The sequence below is a fragment of the Lampetra planeri genome, chromosome 19 (assembly GCF_965212315.1).
Source record: "Lampetra planeri chromosome 19, kcLamPlan1.2.h2, whole genome shotgun sequence".
NCBI classification, from domain to species: Eukaryota; Metazoa; Chordata; class Hyperoartia; order Petromyzontiformes; family Petromyzontidae; genus Lampetra; species Lampetra planeri.
In genome coordinates, this window is record NC_136125.1 from 9,356,899 (window position 1) to 9,376,718 (window position 19,820).

The window sequence follows — 19,820 nt, forward strand, 5'->3', positions numbered from 1 at the left end:
GTTTTTTTTGTTTGGGAGTAATGGTGTGTGTCGAGACAATCATCATGTCATCAACGGTCATACCACTAATAATCATTACATCAAAATGAACTTACTTTTTGTGCATTGATGTTAATAAAAATATGTGGAGTAATTTACACATGTACATTGTACTTATAGGAGTGGAAAATGTAAATCAAGTGGATAAACCTTTGGTCGTAACCAATTCAAGTTACACCTGGCTTTCATTTTGAGTCTCCCGAGTGGCTGTTACTTGGTTATTGATGAGGAGAGGCATGTGGGAGCTGAAATCTCATACAAGTAGATTGTATTCGCCTGATATACGACTTGTAATGAATCTCGACAGTGACTACAGCCAGACACAACAGGAAGGGTAGAGTTTATTCTTGACTTTCTCTTCAGAATTATTTTGTAATGTGTAGTCAATACAAATGTTGAGGGGAATATATCCCATGTGATTAGTTTACTGTTATGTGAAAATAATTAACTCGTGGAATATATAATTTTTTATATATGTATCCCCTTTTTATTTTGGGATTGTATAAACAATCTGATAACTTATTATTAATAAAAACACTAAAATTAAAACCACAAAGCCATTCAACTTTTTTCTGTGCATTTGTATACAATTGCAGTGCTTGATATATGCATTTGTTCCCTGTATGAAGGCTTGTGGAGAGACATCTGGGCAGTCAATTCCAGCCAGTGCCTCAACGTTGCCGTCTTCTGTCCAACAACCCATAGCACCCATATATTCTCAGCTTGCGTACCCGAAGGCAGTTCCATCATGTAAGCGACCACAACTTATACATTTTAATTGCAATACGTTCCATTGCGAATACGTGCTTTCATAAAACTTGCCTCGCAAATCTGAATTATTGTTCGAAAATTATTTAATATTAGACTGGATAATCTTGCAACTGGTTTTTACACTGTGAAATTTCAGGTGTTTATTTATTGCCGCCATGGAAGGCTGAATGCGTTAACGAGTTGGGGGAAGTTGTGTCCAGTTCTCCGCCATTTTCATTTGATCCCAGCGCGAGTGATCTCCCACAAGGTATACCAAACTCTATCATTGCCAAAAAGCACTTGGAAGAGGAATGAGCCAAATTGGCATACTTAAACAAAAATTAGGACTCACGTTGAAAAAGATATGTGCCGTTTAGAACAGCTGTTGTCATTAAGGCTTGCACGTTCTTCTGATTGACAGTGGAAGGAAATGGCTTGATCCTAAATTTTTCAAGACTTAAATATAACATTTCTAAAAGAAATGTGATAGATCTTGAATATGCATACAATTCACAGAAAAAAACAGAGGCTCAACTCCAAGACAATTAAATCTTATCCATTACGGATTTAAAACGTATTTAAATAAAAATGTGATTTTTGTAAAATGATCTATAGAATACATGTATTTAGTAATGTGGTCACTACGTGCAAGCTTTTTCTAATCTTTTCTTTTTGTTGAATATAGATAGGAAAATACTGCAGTATTTTTTCAATCGCGGTCTACAGGTAAGTAAATATGCATTTAGAAAGTAAATCTCATTATTACAAAGTATTCACAAAATTATTTAAAATGCACATTAGTACTTGAAAAGAAGTGAATATGCCCTACTTAAATTACACAACAGTGGTCATTAGTAGTGACTGTTTATAGGCAGCGGAGTCCCCTTATGCAAATTATCATTGTGGTAAACCACTTAAGGTTTTTTTTTACAACCAGACTTCCCTTGACGGTTTCGGCGACTAGTTTCCAAGTGAAACTATTCGGAGTACGCATTGTAAGTATTCTTGTAATGCAGTTACGGGAGAAGCCACATTAAAAGAAACCTGAAATTGCTTGCATATTCATGAAGAGAAAGCGTAATTTCTTTGTAGATGTGTTAATGTACTTTATAAATCGTGGCTTAGAAAACTGTTCCTAAACCTGAATGCACTGCATAAATAATAAAAACAAACAACTTGTTTTGAAGCTATACGAAATTACATATTTAGTTTAAATTTAATATTTGTACAGATTGAAGCAGTGTACATTTTGATCAAATAAGCTACTTTAAAATGTGTTTTTATGGGTTTGTGACTGCCATTGTAGAGTTGGTGGCACGAGAGGGCATATGCCCAAAACTACTTGGAGTCGGGGTCTGGCCATGAAGCATCCCTGTACCAAGAGGCCCTCAAACCTCACTTGGACACAGCCACAAGTCCAAATCCACCCACCTTGCAACTCCAGGCCCAGCCTCTGGGGGCTCAAACAGCAGGTACACAATATCCTCAGCAACTTGCTTTGGAACATTTTATTGGTTTGAATGTAAACAAACACGAGTGGTGAATGTGCACATATCCGTATTGATGTTAACAACTTTATACGTTTTTTTTGTTTTAAGAGGCATTCATCCAGCAGTGGGATTAACGATGGCTGATGATGCACTACAAAATATGCAATGAGACCCAGATAGTCCATCATAGAATTATTCCTAACACACGAGAGAATTACTAAGCACTGAAATGGAAATGTTCAAGTATATTTTCTAAATGAATGGCTAGATGAAAATTACATTTTCAAGTTTGACATTGTTACCTACCTTGTACAGGCGTGTCTATGCAGTAAGAAACCTTGACTTTTTAACTTTTCATTTTTTCCACAGCACCTTACCATCATGCTTACACCTCGATCAACCCAGGTGGCCCACAGCCAATGTTTGTCCAACCCATGCCACAACATCAGCTGCCATACTCCCATGCGCCCACCATGGCCCTCCATACACCATGGCAAAGCGGGCTGTTGCAATGGAAACCCAGAATGCTTTGACGGTGTGAGTTATCTGATACATCCGATCATCTGCCACCCAGAAATTGGGGATCTCAAGGGTTGCTAATCACAAATACATTTAGGCCATTCTTAGTCATGAAGGGGTTTAGGCTTTGTTTTGGTTCAATTGAACTGGGTCAAAACCATTTACCTTGAGCCAGCTCTGAGCATGGTCCTAGCTATGCTTAGGCTTTCTATAAGCTGAGCTTGAGCAAAGTAATTCCAATCAGAAATGTGACATTTGACTAACTTGCTTTGACTGTAAACATTACTGAAGCTATATTACAAATGTTGTGAAACTTAATGCTTCATGTAAACGTGTGGTTATGCAGTAGTGTGGAAAGTTCGTTAACTAATTAGCTAAATGACTTGACTGAAATACAGTGAATCCCATACACACTTAGGCTAAGTCACGGCTCCACTAAAATTAACCGCTTAAAAGCCATATTTGCACGCTGGCTCAGAACACAATTCCAGCCATGCTCAGGATTCATAATAAGTTTTGGTTAGATCGTGTAAATGTCATTAAACCCACCACCACCCAACACAGCCAATTAGTAAGGTTTGTCACAAACATTCCATTTCGTTACTAGTACAGCACACCGGTGTGTTGTGTTTACTCTCCACATCAGTGCTGTACTAGTAACGAATTGGCATGTTTTATTTACGTGACAAACGTTACGAATTGGCTGTCGGGTGGTGGCGGGGTTAACGACATTTATTTGTGATCTAACCCAAAAAACCTCAGATATTGGTTGCAAAAGCCTGTGTTAAATGCTCAGGATTTTTGGAAGATTAGCAAAGCCATGCCTGAGCCACTTGCATGTCTGTGGAACAGTGGCCCAAGCCGGATTTTTTGAAAATAAGAATTGTTGATAAATGATTGTAGCACTAAAGGAAGCAATATTTAAAAATGTTAATGACACTGAATTTTTCTTGATGTCAACATTCCTTTTATACAGGAGTTTAAAATTATCAGTTAAACACTTAATGTAAACATTTAATGTTGTGCTTTATTTCATTGACATTAACCTATGTGGTTTTCTTTGTGCAAGCTAAGCTATAACCTGTTACCAGAACGATTTAAAAAAAGTGCACAATAAATGCAAGTTCCTTTCATGATGCCCCTTGGCTCCTTTATTTGCCATCCAAGCATACAGGAAAACACCTACCAAAATCTGTTGAATGATCTTGTTGCAATACCTGTCTTTACATTGCAGCAACATAAAAAAACTGCAAATAGCAACCTTTGAGTTACTGTTGGCTGTAATGTTTTAACATAGTTCTGAACATAAATCTAAATAGGCATCTTGGTAAATTTAGGCAATGGGCAGCAAAGAAATACAACGATGAACTTGTGAACATTGTGAAATAGCTGTGAATTAAAGCATCATTACACGAACCCAATAAGTGACTTTTCAAATTAATTTTCATTCCAAATATTTCTGCAGTAGATGACTTAATATTTAAGTTTTTTAAAATAAAAAATCTGATAAAAATGCAAAAGAAGCAACTTTAGTTTCCAAAATAGATGCACAAGTCCAATCCATAGTTTCTCTTGAATAAAATGAGTTGCTCAAAGGCTGTCCCATTGCAAGAACTGCACAACAGTTCAGTCTTCTAGGAAAAAGTAGTTGCCACTCTTTTTCTGTTCAGTGTCCTGTAAAAAAAGAGAAAAGCAGAGGATCCAGTTACAACATTCAAGACGCTATGATGATAATAATCCCATTCAACTGTATTTCCCTGTGTATTTCGCGAGGGATACCTTCCGGAGATGCTCGTGAAAGAGAAACTTTTGCGGATAATGATATTGACCAAATTAATTACCTTAAATAACGACGTACATAAGCTATTACACGTGAAAATTACCATAGGACAAACATGCATTGGTTATAATAAACAAAGTAAATACAAATAAATATGAAAGTTTTAAATCGTTTCTAAATTAACTTATCTTAAATTATGATGCTGCACAGTAGCATTACTGTATCTCACATCACATTCTCTCACCACTTTCGATTCAGTAGTGTAGAGTTCAAGATGCGATTCACTCGTAGCAAGTTCGTGAATAACGACGGAATACTGTACAGTAAAACTCAAAAATTTACAGCAATGGTATGTATGAGCTTTCTACCTTGATGGAATTCAGCTTGTTGATCCTTGGACGGAAGTTGTTGGGATCTCTTCTGAACGTGATCTCCAATGATGCCAGAAATTTGTTCATTCCAGCGAGCAGATTTTGGGGGCTGAAAGACAATACCCACACCACACATCTATACATATAGTAATTACAGTAAAATTTATTGAATCCTAAGCAATTTTAAAAATCAACCATGATCAATCCACTGCCAGATGAAGGCCGAGGCAAGCTGTCACCAGCCATTGCGGTCTTCTAATGCAATAATATATTTAAAATGGCTTCATTCCATTGTGTTAGATGGATTGAATACATTTTTAGGTCGCTAATCAGACTTCTTCAGTATACCTTATCACAAAATTTCACATTTTTAAAAGTCCCAATTTGTAATTCATTACCATCTGGAGCAGGAGATCAACGTTCTTTAGTTCTTCAGTTATAAAAAAAAAAGCAACCTTCAAATGGCAACATTTACATATCAGAGCATTTAAATGGCAATATATTATTTAAATGACTGACCTTTGCCAATGCAATGTGCAGGGGTGCAGGGGTGGAGTTGTTTAGACTTACGTGTTTGCGATGGTGTTCACCGAGGGTACCCCTTCAAACACGATGACCCGGTCAGCCAGGTAGGTGGCCATGATGAAGTCATGCTCCACCACAAAGGCAGTCTTCTTGGCATGCAGGATGAATCTGTGTGACACGTGGCATTGCAGATTGTTTTTATGGATTGGCTCAATGGTCATGACTTCACTCTGGCAGAACATAACCCAAGCTGTGGAGTGAAAATAACAACTCTGGCTACGTGGCAGTATTTCAAATTGATACACGATTCAAGAAAGTCAGTGAATTATTTTAAAGTATACCCTTTTCTGTTTTTGTATTGACAAACATTTAACTTTAAAAAAGAATATCAGATATACACTGCTTTATTGATCTATTGTATATTCCAACAAAATAGTAAAAATTTTGCCAAATTGTGGTGGCTATTAAAAGGAATGTCGAAAAACTAAAAATCAATGTAGTGCAGAGAATTAGCCAGAATCTAGCTTATTAGCCATACATTGTCAAAACACATTTCAAAGTAGCCTATACTTTCCTAACCTTTGGACTTGTTTTCTTTGGAAAAGGCCTTATTTATTATATATTTCATACTTCACACAGGAAATTACAGTAATGCAGTGTAAACCACTGCAACACAGTGAAAGCATGCCCTAGAATGAATGATTGAATTATACTTCACACTATATTAATGAAAAAAAAATTTGCTGGCTAGATTCCTTCTTGGATTCCTGCCTGCCTCGTGCGTGAAAAAGTGTGGATGTGCGGTGATGTCACCATGCAGATCTGCGTTATGACGTCACATGGATCCCACAGCGTTGAGCCAGGCTCGTAGTGCTGTCATCACGCCTCCCCCACCCACGATCCCGGCCGTGTATGCCGTACAAATGTGATATGAGGGGGGGAGGGAAAGAGGGAGATAGAGGAGGAAGGAAGAGAGGTGGGGTGGGAGGCAATGGATGTGAAACGGAAAGGAAAGCAAAACAGTGGGAGGATTAGGGAGAGGCAAGCGAGATTGAGATGGAAAAAGGAGATGGTGAGTGGTGAGAGAAACAGGAAGAGAGCGGGGAGGGAAGTGGGTGACATACAGTGGAGGGAGGAGATGAAGTGGGAGAGGAGGCAGATGGGAAAGACAAACGAGAGACCAAGGTGAGATGAATTGGGATACATGGTAGAGAAGGCGATGGAAAGGAAGAGGAGACGGCTCTATCATACTAGATTATAAAAACAAGTTGGGTTGGCTGGATGGATGTTGTACACTGCTCACCGCTTGATAACCTTGGCTGCCACAAGACGCTGCTCCGAGTCAAGGTAGGCAGAGGGCTCGTCTATGAGGTAGACGTCAGCGGGCTTGCCCAGGCACAGCGCCAGCGCAACACGCTGCAGCTCACCACCAGACAGGTTCTGCACCTGTAGGTCCAAGCATATGTGCAGCACCACCACCACATCCCGTTTACAATATCCTGCTGCTGCACAACTGCACTCGACTCCTTCAACCGGAGAGAGGACTATCTACACACCCATCACTGTTACACCAAGGAATGTAATAGGTATAAGTGTATCCCTGCAAGATGTCAAATGTTACTGACAATGCAATTCAATATTAAGTTAACAAAAAAACTGTCCCCATCACCTCTGAAGCTATTTAACCTATGCGATTATTTTAAATGGGGGTAAAGTATCTGGATATCTCATGGAGGTATTCATATTTAAGACATGATTTTACCTTTCGTCCCTTTATAAAAATCATGGACAACGATCCTGATTTGTCTTTGTTGCCAAGTAAATGTAAACTAAGATTCCTAGTTGCTTTTATTACATTTTGCCCAATGTGGAGTCTAGAATTGTTTATTTGAAAAAAAAATTTTGGAAAGTAATGCATAATACGTTGTGACTGGATTGTTAGTAAGCACTTTTGTTCATTCAGTGCGAGGCTCCCACCTCCTGGTCAATGATGCTCTCGATCTGCAGAGGCTTCATGACGTCGGTGCAGAACTGCGGGTGCATGTACGAATTGCGGATCTTTTCATGCAACAGTTGTCGCACGGTTCCCTGTGGAGAAAACACGCTTAAATATAACCACATCCTACGACCGGCCAAGTACATTTATCAAACATTTTGGCATTCGCTCAAGCTTTAAGTCATTCTGCTCTTAGCTTAAGTACTCCCTATTCAAATAATCTTGTGTAAATGTTAATTTTGATTCTACAAATTAACATGTAATTATTTTCAACATGCAAACGTTAACTTACCGTTGCTTTGGGACTGATTTTCTGAGGTTTGTAGCTGACATTCAGAAATGGGACTTCACCTGAAAGAATACCAACATATATTTGGTTGCAAAATATTTTTCAGCAAAATAACAAAGCAGTCATATTCTCCCTAGAGGCATAATAAATGGCTTGGCAATCGCACCTCCATCATCTGGCTTTAGTCTCCCAGCCAGCATCCTGATGAATGTCGTTTTTCCAGTACCTAGAAGAAAAAAACATTCCAGAGCTCAATGGGAATGCAAAGCATGTTATTTATAAGCATGTCAGGATATTTCTATGATCAAAATGTTCCCCCCCTTTTGCCCCGACATTCCTTGGACCTGCCTTTTAAAAGATAACCAAGCTGCATTATTAGAGCATTTTAATGTGCATCTGTGCAGAACTTTGATAATCGACTCTCGGGGGTTGATTGTGAGGTCACGCGTCTGTGAATGTTTTACCGTTCTCCCCGAGCATGACCATGATTTCTGAGTCGGTGAACTCCCCGGCTTGGATCTCCATGACGAAGTCTCCGAGGCATTTCTTCATGCTAGGGTACTGGTAGCAGCACATCCTCTTGATGTCATCCTCTGCCGCCGTCTCCGCCACCTTGAACACCAGCGCCATGTCGCGGAATCGCAGGTTCTCCGTCGGCACGTACCCGTCCAGGAAGATGTTGATGCCTGCGACATCGTAAGGATCACAAGCACGCATTGGCCGCAGCCTCCCACAAGCTGTGAATGGTGACATCTCTGCTGTTTGTGTCAATCCACTATGGCATGAACTCACTTCTTTAGAACTGCTTTTCGTGTTTAGTTTTTTGTCCTTTCCATGCACCTCCGATTAGCATGGGTGGCTACGTACGGTGTAAAAGAAGTTCAACGTACATACATGAAGACTTCCCCACAATACTGATCATTGGGATCGCTTGACCATACTTTATTGAGCTGGTCAGTGCGGGTTGATGAAATGGAGGACCCAGGACCAGTTTAGATATTGCTGGTACGCTGTTATAAGTTATCTTTTCAAGATTATATTATGAATGCTATTCATAATAAGCAATTAAAGTTCTGTACCATATGTATTTCCCAATATATAGTAAAATTCCAGCTCAGCTTCTTTTAAAGGCATAATGATGAAATGCAAAGCCTTTGACTTCACAGAAAATGCACGTATTCAGAAGAATGTAGTAAGTGGTAGTGCTAGTTTATTGTACTGATAAATAAACGCACAGTCAAACCTCTTTATTTCGGTATTTCATTATTCGTAATTGGTGATAATTCGGTACGGCTGCACTTGTGGCATATATAGTTTTAGTAATTCGCCAGGAGCCGAATTGTCGTGCCGAAAGGTCAAATTTCGGCATACGCGTGGAGCGATGCCGCACGCCATGACCTAAACAGTGGCGGTGTGCGTGGTGACCAGTGCAGACCTGTTGCTTTGGACTTCACCTTGTTTATGCACTCTGTGCAAGCCAACCCTCTCAGAAATATCATCTACACCTACATCAAGAAGTAATAGAAAGGGACTGAAGTACAAGTCCCTTATATTCTTTGGGTGTTTCGGTAAAGTCACGTACATAGTTTTTTTTTTCCTCCTGATGACGATGGCTTGTGTTGTGATCGAAACGTTGTAGTTTTTTGTTATTTTCTTTCTTACGTGACTTTACCGAAAGACCCAAAGAATATGAATTCTTGCAGTCACGAATGCTTTAAGTAAAGATTTAGAAGTCCCTTAGTCTGACAGACAAATCCAAAGTTTTGCATAGAATCGATGCAGGTGGGAGGTTCAATTCATCACTAAAATGCATTATTTTGACACATGTATCAAATTGTTCATCAGAACTATCCACAGTTTATATTTGTATGAAAACAAATATATGCCAGTGTTGTATTTAGGATAATGGAGCAGAAATAAATTGTACAAGAGAAATGAAGCAATACAAATGAGTTGGCCAGTGGGATAATTCGATTTTTGACTCAATCTAAAATGCTGGGAGGTTGAATCATTACATGATCGATAAATGCGTATTGCTGATGACCACTAAACCACATTTTGGTCTAAAGCAGGTATCCCCAACAGAGTTGTTGTGTACGTCAATTTGACCACGTGATCATTGCTGTCGTACCTTCTCTTACGCTGAAGGGCATAGTGACGACACCATATGCTCCGGGCACACCGTAGAGGCAGCAGATGTAGTCCGACAAGTAGTCGCATACACTCAGGTCGTGCTCCACAACGATGATGAACCTGCAATAGTAAGGTCCCTTTACGATATATATATGAATCGCTCCCCAAGTTTATCCCTATTGTGATATCGGAAACATGTTACAAGGTGAAGTATGCTTTCAGATTGATCTCTGGCCCACATAACAGAGGGTGGCACTTTCCCACCCATTGCCAGAGTCAAGTTTTTTGCATGACAGAAGAACCAATATTTTTTTATTGTCAGAGCTGGCATGTACCCAAATAACAGAACCAAATTTAATGCTGTTAAAATGTTGCGTGTTTTTTTGTGCAGTTATTGGTGACAGGGCTATGACCCCCAACTCACTAACCTTGAGAGTCTGGTTTAATCACAGGCGGCGACCTGGATTCGAACTCAAGAATCTCAACGGTGCCAGCTCAGCGTTCTGACCTCTGAGCCACCTCGCGCGTTGGTTTTCAAGGTTTCTCTGCAGCAGTTATGAGGCAGAATCTTTCAGAAAAGATGCAACATTGAAGCTACTTCTCACCTGTCAGGACCAAGCAGCGAGCGGATGGTGATGGCACATTTTAGCCTTTGCTTGACATCCAAGTAGCTGGAAGGCTCATCAAACATGTACCTAGAAATAATAAATCCACAATTAAAATAAGATGTACTGTGCCAACATTTGTACCACTGACATAAATGCTGACTTACATGATGTGCTGCCTTGCTGACTAATTTATTGCAACAATGGTGTAAAAAAGGTTATCGTTTCAACATTTTACAGCTCAGACAATTAGTGTATCCGAGCTGTACAATGGTCACATTCTTAAGTGCCATCAATACATCATAATTAATACCTTGGTAGAAAATTATTTAAGCGTCTCGAAGTCCTATTGCATTACTGGAGATCAAAAACATTGAGCAACTCTTTAGAGGAAAAATGTGATAATTTTACTGTAACATGGCAACAACTGGTGTGATACATTAATTCTTACACGTCGGCCTTTTGTATACAGACGACAGCACAGGCAAATCTCTGCAGCTCGCCACCAGAAAGGTCTTCGACGTTTCGCTCTTTTAAGTGACTCAAGTCTGTAAAATGCAAGCAAATGCACCGTTAAATTCCATACTTGCCATTAAGGAAAATGTTAAACACAAGCAATGTATTTTATTGTACAACATATAATTGCGCTCCACGTGGTTGAAAGCAGTGTAGAAAAATCCATAGCTGTAACGTACTTATTCTATGCTCCAAAAGTCTATGTCCTTCAACCTGCACAGACCAGCATGTACTCTGTCAAAATAACCCCCCCCAGCCTGCAGAGGGTGGGAAGGACCTCGTCCAGCAGTGTATTGACAACGTGTAGTACATGTACATACACAAATAGATTGCCCATGTTTAACGTTCATTTCTTAAACCCGAACAATAAATGTTTTATGAGATCTTACCCAAACGGTTACAGATGTCTTCCTGAGTTCGTGTTTCATCTTTCCTGTCGAGGATTACACCAACTGTTCCCTGAGAGTAAAAAAGAAAGAAAAAATCTCATTACAAAACAGTTTCCTCCATAAACCTTGAGACACTTAACAGGATGGAGAAAAACGAGCCGAATGAATGTCATATTTTTCAGACAACACTCTGCTCACCTTGACGGCCTTGGGGATCTGATCCACATACTGGGGCTTGATAATGGCCTTCAGATCATCTTCAAGAATCTTTGTGAAGTAGTTCTGTAGCTCTGAACCACGGAAGTAAGTCAAGATCTCCTGCCAGTCAGGAGGGTCCTGGAGAAGAAACAATTCAATAGGCTCAGGTCAGGTCACTTTCCCCCAATATCTGTTAAGGCAAATTTTACATTTGGCGTTTCTAGATTGAAGGCATTGCCCATCCAAACAATGTACAGTCCTCTGTCACACCACTGTTGGATGAAGGCCTCCCCATGTGGTGGGGGTTTGTTTGATCATGCCTCAAAAAGTTGGTAAGTGTGAGTTGGTGTACAGAGGACCAGTGGAGAAGTCACTTGCCTCTGATGGTATTGATGGCCATGAATCGAATTCGGGTTGTTTGAATAGCGCAGTGTGCTAACCGATGCACTACCACTGCACAAAATAATACCTCGACTTTCCTTTACTTTACCCAAAATTGCCTGTATGCATCCAGAATAAAACATCGTGCACTGCTAGCAACTAGACTGAGCAATTTCTAGCAGTGAAGTAAAGTTTGGGTGATCTCAAATTTTTCAATGAATAATATGTTGCTAGGCTTCCATAGTGCAATGTGATAACCATTCCACCATTGCTTCCTCTTACAACTCTTTTGTTGCAATATTAACGGCAGCTTAACAACTGTGCTTTGGTACTGTCAGAGAACCCTTACATTGAAACGACCCAGGTTTGGTTTCTGTTTCCCGGCCAGTATTTTCAATGCAGTTGACTTCCCAATTCCGTTGGTGCCTACTAAACCCAGAACTTCTCCAGGTCGAGGGATCGGCAGTCTGCAAGGGAATAAAAGGGCAGTGTGGTTATTCAAATGTAATGGAATAATAAGAACAATGAAAGTTATAGATGCTTGAAGAGCTAAGATAAGTATATTCACCTGTGCAACTTGAATGAATTTGCACTGTATCTGTGTGTGGTGTCCTTTTCAAGATTGCTGGGAAGGTTGATGATGGAGATTGCATCGAATGGGCATTTCTGGTTCAGGAAACAAAAGTTTGAATTAACAAAAATAGGGTAAACATTGAGGGGTAGAAAATGGCAACAAAGCATCAGTATAATCACATGAAATTAAAGGGTACATTACAATGTAAACGTTTCTCATTACAATTTAGATTTTTTTAAGTATGCAAATGCTTCTGCAACTCAAGAAACTGTAAAAAAGGGGGACAGTCCATTGAACGGACTCGGACGAGGGATTTTTGTCAAAGATAAGGTAGAGGTTCGTGGCAACTTGTATTCGAGTAGCAATACAAGATACGCCCTTGTAAATGAGATGTTTTATTGTAAAACATTTCCCAGGTTAAATTATTAATTTAAAAACATATTTAAAGAAACAAAGCAATCAATGCAACATGTTTAAATACAAAAAAAACTGGTGAGAATTGGGCTTAAAAACAAATAACTTCTCAAATATGTAAAAGAACATTTAGTAAGTAATTTACAGCACTTTCGTCAATTTCTGGGTGAAGCCTCCCTCTATGCTATTCCAGTTCTGGGGGCTGTTTGACAATACTTCACCATACTGGTCAGTGTGAGTGGATGAAGGGGCCAGTTCAGATATAACTCACCAATTATATTAGCCATGGCAAACATTCAAACGTTTAATGTACAGAGCTCTAACCACTGTACAGCCCCTGTCCCAAAAAAATACACGTGTTATTGCACAAACCGGGCAATTTTGAACTAAGTACTTTTAAAACGTAATGTACCTTAACACAGATGCCACAACCGATGCAAAGCTCTTCAGAAATCCACGCAATCTTAGACTGGGCAACCACCTCGATGCAGAGTTTGCCTGGATCGCAAAACGCACATCATGGAGTTCACATCCAAAGCTTGCAGACAAAAAAAGTTGAAGACATGCATATTTCACCTCGTAATTATCCAGCAATGTAATTACCGATTAACCATAATTATACAATGCATTCTAACAACTTACCCATTCTTACAACGGGACATGTTTTCTTGCACTCTTGTCTGCATTTCTTGGGCTTGCATTTATCACTGCTGACAATGGCAATTCTGGTGAGCTTGTCAGCCATGACTGAAACATAAAAACGCACAAAGTATCGTGTTAAATGAATATCATGTACCATGTATGTTTTTATTGACTTGCCACAAATTATTTGTGGAAGCCATACTCTAACTTTCTGAATTGCCCCGATTGGACATCTGTGAAAAATGACTTCACAGCTAATCAGATTCAAGTCTAAAAAAAAATATTCTGAAAATTGTGCCTTAAAACTTGGCAGTTAAAGCCTAAATGAGTTTCAACTCATTTTTATGAGCCCTCATTAAAGGTGCTCGGCCAGTGTTTTTTTTTCTGTTGAGCCTTGCTGTAATTATGCTACCCAATTTAAGGAACACGGTGAAATTATGTAGCTGACAATTATGGCCCCCATGTCCTCGCATAATACAACCGCAGATTAAGTTTAACACGTAGGCTTTCGCGACCAATATTATCTATAAGAGGTTTACGCGATCTAACCCAAAAAAACCCTCTTACAGATTAAGAGCACTATATGATGGTCAGTCATGATAAAGTACTATTGAAAGCACAACAGAATCACATTGTTTTATGTTGACATCTAAAACACAAAGGCCAGACTAATAACACCGTAGTACGTGTAGCTTACATATGGACTACAGCACAACGCATTGTCCCGCAATTAGTGAAATAGCACCCTCACGGCGTGGGGAGGCCTCATCCAGCAGTGGATTGAACAATGGTCTGTATGAGCACTCCACAAAATGTCCACATATAGGATGAGTACATTTCAGATGCACCTTCATTATGAGAGTTCAATTGATAACTACGGCACTATTTGATTAAAATCGCGCTTACAAAAAACATTTCAACCGATTCTTGTTCAGCGTTAAGTTGTATAGCTTTCATTGAATTGGCAATTCATGCCAACTCAGCTTGTCCCCAAACATATTGCAACACAACGAACTGCTTTGTATTTCATAGTGGCCGATTATACAACACCGCATTCATGTTCCATTTCAACAATCTCTTTTCCACATAGCGGCCAACGCGCCCTAATAACTAAATCAAACATTCAGTCAATTATTAATCCATCGTTTATCTACTGCTGGATGAAGAGCGTCTTCCCAATCTCGCCATCTCTCGAGATGATAATGATACACCACCAACAGCACCCTCACACGAGCTAACTTCATAGCTCCATCTGTAGTTAGTCAACCCTTAAATTGTCACGATTTCGTAATTAAACGTAATCGTAGCAACAGCGCGGGTGATGCGAGGTTGACTCGACAACCCTAGTCCTTTGCCTAGCTGTCTCCGCCGCCACCCACGCAGCCAAACCCGGCATCCAACTATACGAGTCCGTAGGCTTCCAGTGGTAGGCCCGAGCCGGCGTGGACAGCGACGCTAGGCCGCGGCGACTCCAAGCAGCGTGAACGCCAAGGTGGGGTCTCGCGTGGCCCCGACAAAACCTCCTGCCGGGTTCTGCGTTAAATCGCAGAACGAGGGCAACCTCACCTCGCCTCCCCTCTTTTTCACTTTAATTGCCTGAAATGTGAGGACGGTGCCGAGACAGGCCAGGCGGGGCGGACGCCGCCATATGGTGGCGCCACGGAAAAGAAGGGCCGACTCGCACGAGCCGGATGTGACGTCAGGGCGCGGTGGTGGTGGTGGTGGGGGGGCCATTGACTCGCCTCGGGATCTACCACGCCCACATTTGCAACGCCGGAGAAGCTACATGGGTTTGTCATGGACAAGGTTTGATATCACTGGACAACACACTTTTTCTGGCATAAGGTATTCCAACGGTTTTAAGGTAATTTTGGGGTGCCGATTCCAAATCTGGCATCAGTTTTTGTTTTTTGATATCAGTTTTTTGAGATATCAAATATTGCATTTTCAATAAAAACTGCAGAAAAAAAAAATTAAATAAATATGGATATCTACATAAAATTTTATTATAAACACACTATCCTAAAAATACAGCACCATATTTTAACACTAAAGCAGTCACTGACTCGCAACAACTTGCAATCATATGTGACAGAGTTAATTTCGGGTAAAATCAATGAAAATGGGGTATGCCGATAGCATAAACATGAGATGTGATAGAGCAAATCTGAGATCAGATTTTTAATCAGCACCCTGAAATTAGTCTAAAACAGCTGCAAAAGTCCAGGCCAGACAAAAATGTTTTTTTTTGTTGACCAGTGTAATTGGTTTTTTACCCTTTTATCTGGCAACAAAACTGACACCTTTTTTTACAAGGAGTCATGTTTGCATTGACCACAATACCTGCAGTCGGAATGCAAACAAAAACACAACTCTGATAATGTATGCACTGTCCTTGAAATTGATTGGTCCAAACCCGAGACAGCTTTCTTTAGAGCCTAGTCTCACATGGTGTTTGACCAGGTAAAAGGGTAAAAAAACAATTATCATATTTTGCTACTGGCAAATGAGGTTCCAATGGTCTAAAGGTACAAGGTTGATTGTGATGGTGGTGGTGGCTATATAAGCTCCATGGGTTTGTTAGGGACAGGGCTGATTGTGGTGGTGGTGGCTATTCTATGAATTGGTATATATACCAACAGTTTTAACATGTCACATATGTAACAATTATATGTATCTTAAAGAAATATATAAAATGACTAGAAATTACTACACTCCATTTGTCTTGAGTTTACACTGTACATTTTACGTTATTTTCACACAACATAAGCTTTATAATTAGACAATTAAAATATAATATTTTCAGCGATTAAAATATATTATGTATGTTCAAATACACGAACATACATTTAATTGCACGTGTGAGAATTGATTACTGTATTTAAATTCTTCAAGATTAAACATGAAATGATAAAAAGTGCAGCTTGATGGAGATATGGTATGAATTTGCCAACAAATTCCTCTCATCCATGAAAACAAAGTGAATATAAGTGCTGTAATGCTGTATTATTTTGCATTTGATTTGGTATAAACAATAGCAAGTATAATTGTGAAACAATGTAAACGAGACGGTAAACAGATCAAAAAAAGACTGTAATTTATTGAAATGGATTCCAAACCTAAATCATGACAAGCACGAAATCAAGTTATTAAGGGTTTTCCGTGTATTAAAGAAATGTTTGATTTATAATTGTGACTCAACACAGAGATTACATCTGGAAGCAGCAGATGGCGCAGTGTGCAATACTATTTAGCGGTGAGTCCACAGGGCAGGAAAAAGTTAGGGACATGCCGTATAGCCACAGATGTTCCCACCGAAAATAAACTTAAGACAGATGCATAGGTGTATTGAGTTAAGGTATACGGTTCTGTATTGCATAAGATGGAATTCTAGATAATTTCGGATAACACGTGTGAGTAAATGCTGGTTCATTCGTGTGCATTATTTAAACATGAGGAGTAACCATTTAAAAAAGGTTAAAATATGAATTTTTCATATTTTGTAGGATCAAGCATGTGTGAAATGATTGCATCACACTATTTTGGTCTTTAAACGGTGTGCACAGTTAGGCAAATTCTGTTGTGCATAATGCTGAACAAATTAGTCGTGTGCTAATATTAAAAACGTTTAATATGAAAATGCATTTGTAAATTGACAAATGAGAGAGAAACGGGAGAAATATTGTATCATAACTCATAGATATATAATTTTAAAATTAATAGAGTAAAGTTATGCAGATCCCGAGAACAAAAGCATGCATATAACCCAGCGATCAGACCATCTCCCAGTTGGATAATATTTATATATAATCAAGGAAGCTATTGTCACGCTAAAATAACATTCTTTTGGCTCTGCATAGCATCTGCATCCAAAAAATGACTGATACCATGTATGCAGGTGTGCAATTAAATGATCAGCTTGCGATAAAGAAGCCATCATTTCTGTAGGGTTTTAAGTTCTCCATTGCATAATAATACATGCAACACGGACATGTTTGATGGTTGGAGCTCACACGTGTCCGGAATTTAAAACGATCCAACGCTAGAATGCATCATGCGTGCACGTCACTGCCACCGTTGGCTTAAGCAAATCTGTTTCTAATAAGGCCATGGCCACAGAACTTGGCCTTTAAAGATTGCTTGTGATCTCCCCAGAGGCTCGCTTTCTGCCTTACATATGTCAACAGCTTTAAAAGGTGACTAAAGCCAGGAGTTCCGCTGTAATGTTTGTTGATAATTTTCTTTTTTTCATTTTGTTAAAGGGAGTATACACTGCATTACGTTATCTGCAAAAACAATTTGGTACACATATGCAACAATGTACAATACGTGTTGTATTTATTTACCATCTACAAACAATGCATCTCTGGACGATGTGTCAACAAAAATTGGAGACGTGCATCACAGGGACAAAGGGGAGGTGTTTATATTTGTAAATTAGATTTTGATTTCAAACGCTCAATCGATTATATTGTTATAGATTGGTGACAGTCATTGACAGGACAGAAGAGGAAGTTTTTGAACACGAGCATGCATTTTAATGTCTGCAGAGAAACATGTTAGAATCACATTCATCACTAATATTAAGTATGAATATGCATGTACTGTAATTGCGTTGTACGCATTTTTTCAATTCAGTCATGATCGCCTTCAACCGAATCACCCTGAATGTGCCCAATCTCGGAAGCTAAGCAACTTTGAGCCTGGATAGTACTTGGATGGGTGAGTACTGTGTGTGAAAAAAAGACAGGGTTGCTCTCAGCTGTTGCGAGGTTGTGCTACATTGTGGACAGCAGTCCAACACATCCCTGCGGAGGGAGCTGGTAGGAACGTTGGGTTGCTCGGTCAATGGCCAGGGTCAACGGCGGCGTGGTGTATTCCGCAAATATGCCCGACTGTGAGGGCGGGCACAAGCCGGCGTGAGTAGGTTAAACGTTGAGTTTTATAAGGGCACCACGGGGTGACTAGCCCCTCCCCACCCAGCCCCAACCCTCCCACCACCCACCCAGCCCCTCCCCACCCTCCCCACCCAGCCCCTCCCCACCCTCCCCACCCAGCCCCTCCCTGCACGACGGACACAATAATCTCCTGTGGGCTGGTGTAACCAGGAGGTTCCTACCAGTATTATTGTGATATACTCTACTCCCAAGTCGATGTTCCCAAACATTCGACAATCCGTACTCACCAGCGTGATGAGGTTTGGCAAAAAACCCCCACAACTCGCAAGACATACGGAGGCCCTCACCCAGCAGTACATTGATAAAGGGCTGCTGCACTTTCACACAAACTTTATTACATTATAAATAGCAAGAAATGTTCAACCAACATGTTCCCTCATAAAGTAAGACGCCAGCAAGTACATTGCGAAAATTAAGCAGATGCCCTTGAACATTGCAAGTGACACCTTTCCCTGACAATGCCGTTGTTCCAGTGAAGTAGACTGTGATTATCTCTATTGTACAGAGACCGCAGACGCAAGATTAATCACGCGGTGGTCCAATAGTGTCAAGTGAGCTGTTAGTCATTAATGCATTGTTTAATTCTCAGTTGACAGGTTGGTAGGTTTGATTAATTGGGAACCAAGTGGCTCGCGGTCTCAGGAGGTTTGTGTTTGGGCACCTACTTGGAAACAGATTCCTTAGCACCATGGCGTTGAAAACAAACAGCATGTGGTGGCATTCCGTTGTTTCAAGAAAAAAAACCCCGTGCATTTTAGCACGAGATTGATAGCCGTTTTAGTACTAAGATTTATAGCCACAATATACAACTACCTTGATATAAGGTTTTCATAAAATAAATAACCTTGGTGTATCGTAATACAGTAGTTGCCTGCTATAGAAAGTAACACGAAAGTATATATTTCATTACATGTATAAACGTATTTAGAGTTGGGATGATGGGTTTATTAAGTTGATTAATTAACTACATATTGTAACATACTATTTTTTTTGGTCGCTCCCACATCCTCCCCCCCTGAATGCGGAAAACCCCCGACAACCCATGAACGAGCGGTGTGACACGGTTGATGATGCCACTGATGCCACCAAGCCCCACCCCGCACCTCCAGTTCAGTGGCACACAGTATTTGAGTCATATCCGATTAGTTGAATAATTGACCAAATAAACTGTAGAATAATTTATTGCAGTTATAAACAAAATATTGTATCCAATGGAATATCAAGAGGTAATGGAATTGTACATTAATTTAA

At 39.9% G+C, this 19,820-nt stretch overlaps 2 protein-coding genes across 7 annotated transcripts in view; one reads left to right on the forward strand and one right to left on the reverse strand.

Annotated features, from left to right (window-relative positions):
- LOC144724076 (uncharacterized) overlaps positions 1 to 4,423 on the forward strand; it is a 17,858-nt gene extending 13,435 nt beyond the window's left edge. For all 5 annotated transcript variants that reach the window (XM_078602939.1, XM_078602941.1, XM_078602942.1 and 2 more), the window contains 5 exons: positions 669 to 789; positions 947 to 1,057; positions 1,475 to 1,515; positions 2,096 to 2,261; positions 2,649 to 4,423. In XM_078602939.1, coding sequence (XP_078459065.1) covers positions 669 to 789; positions 947 to 1,057; positions 1,475 to 1,515; positions 2,096 to 2,261; positions 2,649 to 2,812 — 603 coding nt within the window. In that variant the 3' untranslated portion in view covers positions 2,813 to 4,423. The remainder of the gene's footprint in view (positions 1 to 668; positions 790 to 946; positions 1,058 to 1,474; positions 1,516 to 2,095; positions 2,262 to 2,648) is intronic.
- Positions 3,923 to 15,330, reverse strand: ABCE1 (ATP binding cassette subfamily E member 1). 2 transcript variants are annotated; one of them, XM_078602943.1, is made up of 18 exons: positions 15,208 to 15,330; positions 13,612 to 13,716; positions 13,382 to 13,467; positions 12,550 to 12,647; positions 12,331 to 12,448; positions 11,601 to 11,738; positions 11,403 to 11,472; positions 10,949 to 11,045; positions 10,498 to 10,587; positions 9,891 to 10,012; positions 8,224 to 8,445; positions 7,926 to 7,985; positions 7,763 to 7,821; positions 7,452 to 7,562; positions 6,778 to 6,920; positions 5,520 to 5,642; positions 4,947 to 5,058; positions 3,923 to 4,472 (listed from the first exon to the last, which is right to left on the reverse strand). In XM_078602943.1, the coding sequence occupies exons 1-18, from the start codon at positions 15,257 to 15,259 to the stop codon at positions 4,425 to 4,427; spliced, it is 1,854 nt and encodes a 617-aa protein (XP_078459069.1). In that variant the 5' UTR covers positions 15,260 to 15,330; the 3' UTR covers positions 3,923 to 4,424. The 2 variants fall into 2 exon arrangements, with proteins under 2 accessions (XP_078459069.1, XP_078459070.1); XM_078602944.1 differs by having other exon boundaries at positions 15,178 to 15,315.
- Positions 15,331 to 19,820: the final 4,490 nt, after the last annotated feature.